This window comes from Leucopleurus acutus (assembly GCF_964270905.1).
Source record: "Leucopleurus acutus genome assembly, chromosome: 10".
Lineage (NCBI taxonomy): Eukaryota > Metazoa > Chordata > Mammalia > Artiodactyla > Delphinidae > Leucopleurus > Leucopleurus acutus.
The window spans coordinates 84,569,643-84,573,329 of record NC_139153.1 but is presented as its reverse complement, the minus strand read 5'-3'; the positions used below and the strand labels follow the sequence as shown (position 1 = coordinate 84,573,329).

The following is a 3,687-nucleotide window of genomic DNA, read 5'->3' as shown; positions in this document are numbered from 1 at the left end:
TATTGCTGTTGCCAATATTATTTTATAATAATAAGTGAATACTGAAAATAATATTAATAATGTCAAAATAAAATATAGGTTTTATAAACTAAACAAAATCGTGACAAAGACCTTTTCGTTAAACTAGCTAATTTTTAGAATTGAATGAATGTCTTATTAGACCCAAGCCGGTAAACTATGTGAACAGTTGTGAGGGAATGGAACAAAATTAAAGAACACGGACAAAATTGAGGAAACATTGTTGAAGACTATCTAAAGACTAGGTAAAATTAGAGATTTTAAACAATAACTTAGCTCTCTGTGAATGAACTCTTCCTGAAGCCTTACTAAAGAATGGTTACATTTGTTTTTGAGGAATATGTTTTACTTGAAAGTAAAGGACATGTTTCAACTATGCAAATACATTTGCAGGAAACATTCAATGATAGGATCAACTGTATATAAACCCAATAAATTTACACCCCAAAGGGCATTCACAAGAGGTTTGAAGAAAAATTAGAGAATCAACTCTCTTTGCTTAGGTTGATTCCTTCCCTGTCTCTTAGAGCTGATGTGAAAATCAAGCAAATGGGTGGAACTGAAATTATTTGAAGGAGAAAGGGAACATAGAAGTACATGGTGCTATTACTATAAGCCCTATCTGTGATTATATTTGGAGTGTCTTTATTAGGTCTCCCGGTTGTTGCAACTTGACCCAACCTGAACTAAGTGGAGAGGCCCCGGTGACAGGAGTTCAGGTGGCTCAAAGAACCAGGAACTCAGGAGGTGTCAGGAACCCAGATCTTGCAGCACTCTCTGTACACCTCTCATCTCTGCTTTTCTACACACTTTGGCTCCATTCTACTCTTTTTATCCACTAGATCTCTTGGTTTCTCCTACACAGTGACTAAGACGAGGAATGAACTCCATGGCCACTACCACTAATGCAGGAAATAACTCAACTCACAGATTCGTCCTTGTGGCAATGGTTGAAGAACTGAGCTGCAGGTCTGCAGAAGGCCCTGACCCGGGAAATTGTCTTGAGAAATTCTCTGCCCACCAGAATAGAAATAGGACGCTGGACTTTCTCTACCCAGGAGGAATACCATGAATATGAAAGAATCTACATATAATACCGTTAATGAAAACTAAAGCCCTTTATTAGAGACATCACCTCCCCCCCCCAATACACACACAATTTCCAAAACTTTACCAATATATTTTTTTCTCCTTCGCGTAGAAAATGTTGGGTGTTACAAATGTTACAAAAATGCGTTTAAAGCATCTTCGATTTTTTGATGTTAAAGTCCACCTAAAATGAGGATCCTTGACTGGCCGGCCAGGACAAAATGGCCGACTAGAAGTTGTTTTTCATGCGCCCAAATCCATCACACATTTGTTGAAAGTTACACGATGCGAGGAACAGAAAGATCCCTGGTCCAGCCTTGCCCTGGGTGGAAGAGTCATTGCCACCGCTGTAGCAGTTTTTCAGATGTTCCTTTGCTGCCACAGCCCACAGGAATTAACAAAAGAATGCGAGGCAAGAGAGCCTGCACCCACCCTCCTCCCAGGATCGGATGATACCAACGCCCCCGAGAGCCAACAACTTGACTTTCGAAACATGGAAAATGTCCGAAATACCAGATACATTTCTGTATTAAGCGAATAGTGCTAACCCAACGGAAGGAAAACAAACATTGGAGACTAAGGATGGAGGCCGGCCACCATCCAATTAAATACAGGGTGAAAATTACGGGCTGGAGAAGTGAGCCAACCCGCGAGCAGGGCGGGACTTTTGAATGAGTTCTTAGCCCAATCGGAATATCCCGTTAAGACTAAGAAACTGGCTGGATTTCTTTGTGGTTGTATTTGCTGTCCACAGGAGTGGAGCGGGGCAGGCGGATAGCCCAAGTACGCAAGCCTCCGGACAGCACTTGTAATTGCTGACCAGGAGACTAACCAAAAGCACCGCAGAGCAAAGAGCAACCCGCAGGGATGGGTCTATGCCCTGCAACCTCACAGCAGTCACCCGGCCAAGCCCTCGCTGCCCATCTTAGGGTAGCGTGAGCAGCCTTCTGCAACGACTCCTGCGCAACCTTGATTTAGATTAAAAGGCGAAAGGGGATATAGGTATACAGAAACAGCAAGTACGGAAGGAGTATACAGGTCTTTTTTTTGAGATCAGTGGTGGCTCTGAAAAGAGCCTTTTTGGGTTTTAGAAGCAGACGATTAACAACCTACTTCTTTTTCGGTGCAGCCTTCTTGGGCTTGGCAACCTTGGGCTTGGCGGCTTTGGTCTTCGCTGCCTTAGCTGCGCTCTTGGCGGCCTTCTTGGGTTTCGCAGCTTTAGCTTTCCTTGGGCTCTTGGCAACTTTCTTGGTCACAGTAGCTGCGGCTGGCTTCTTCGCCTTCTTCGGGGTCTTCTTGGCGGCTTTTTTCGGGGTGGCCGCACCCGTGGCTTTCTTGGGCCTCTTAGCTGCCCCAGCGGCCTTCTTGGGCTTGGCCGCACCTGCCTTCTTAGCCTTGGGCTTGGCTTCCCCAGTGGCCCCTTTCCTGTTGAGCTTAAAGGAGCCGGAAGCACCGGTGCCCTTGGTCTGCACCAGAGTGCCCTTACTCACCAGGCTCCTAAGACCCAGTTTGATGCGGCTATTATTCTTCTCCACATCGTAGCCCGCGGCTGCCAACGCCTTCTTGAGCGCAGCCAAAGACACACCGCTCCGCTCTTTGGAAGCGGCGACAGCCTTCGTGATGAGCTCGGACACCGGCGGCCCAGACGCCTTCCGGCGCGCCCCGGCCGGCTTCTTGGCCGCCTTTTTCTTAACCGGGGTCTTCTCCGCAGGAGGCGCGGCGGCGGGAGCGGCAGGAGCGGTCTCCGACATGCTGAGTGCTGAAGATCTAGAACTCGGGTACAAGTGGCAAGTCGCCGATGGAACTACGCTTGGGCCGGGCCGCCGTATATATAGAGCGCAGGCGCGCGCTGATTGGTGCTCCGGTCGCCCGCCTGGCTGGCAGGCTCTGAGCCGCCGCGGTGCGCCCAAGTTGTGTTTGTTCCACTTCACAAAAGGGGGAAAATATTAAAATACGCAGCACCAAATCACCCGAATTTGGTCGGGAAAGGATCCGAGAAGCCTCAGGCTTCGTGCTCTCCATTTATTTTTTCCGCAACCACAAAGACTACTCGTCCAGTCCTCCCCAATTCCCCCAACTCCTAGGGAAGTCCTGGGCAATCGGAGACCACTTTCTGTTTTTCTTCTAAATTACCTGTTCGCTCCTTTGCCCCTGAAAGTTCTTTTTCTCAGGGGTGGTTGGGCACATGCTTCCCTTCTTTTGGAGCCAAAAATGAAATGGTTTCCACCTAAATTTTCACCATAATTCTGTTTCTTCGCAAGGGAAGTAACACAGGTCCTCTGTGAATTCTGCGTACAGACCCACAGGAACTGTGGACTGGGACCAGGATTCTGGGGCCAGTCCAAAGCAGTTAGGGCGGGATGGGAGGGGGTTCGTAAGCCTTGGGGGGGTCCTGGATGATGGGGGGTTAGAGACTTAAATCTTTGATTTGAAGACATTGAAACTCTATCAAATCCCTCTTTTCATAGATGGGGGCGGGGCACTCTTCTCACTTCTCCAAAGGCGAGAAATTGGGCTGTTTTTTAAAAGCTCTCGGGTTTCCCTCTGGGTTGTGCAAGGCAGGGGGTCTGGCCCTCAAGG

At 48.0% G+C, this 3,687-nt stretch overlaps 1 protein-coding gene across 1 annotated transcript; it reads right to left on the bottom strand.

Annotated features, from left to right (window-relative positions):
- Positions 1–1,005: 1,005 nt before the first annotated feature.
- H1-2 (H1.2 linker histone, cluster member) lies at positions 1,006–2,893 on the bottom strand. Its single transcript, XM_082848018.1, has one exon. It carries the CDS (start codon positions 2,856–2,858, stop codon positions 2,217–2,219), a length of 642 nt encoding a protein of 213 aa, XP_082704144.1. The 5' UTR covers positions 2,859–2,893; the 3' UTR covers positions 1,006–2,216.
- Between the last annotated feature and the right edge of the window lie 794 nt (positions 2,894–3,687).

What these genes read in the sequence shown, in the direction of transcription:
- H1-2 (XM_082848018.1), bottom strand. Translation starts at nt 2,858, where the DNA reads ATGTCGGAGACCGCTCCTGCCGCTCCCGCCGCCGCGCCTCCTGCGGAG.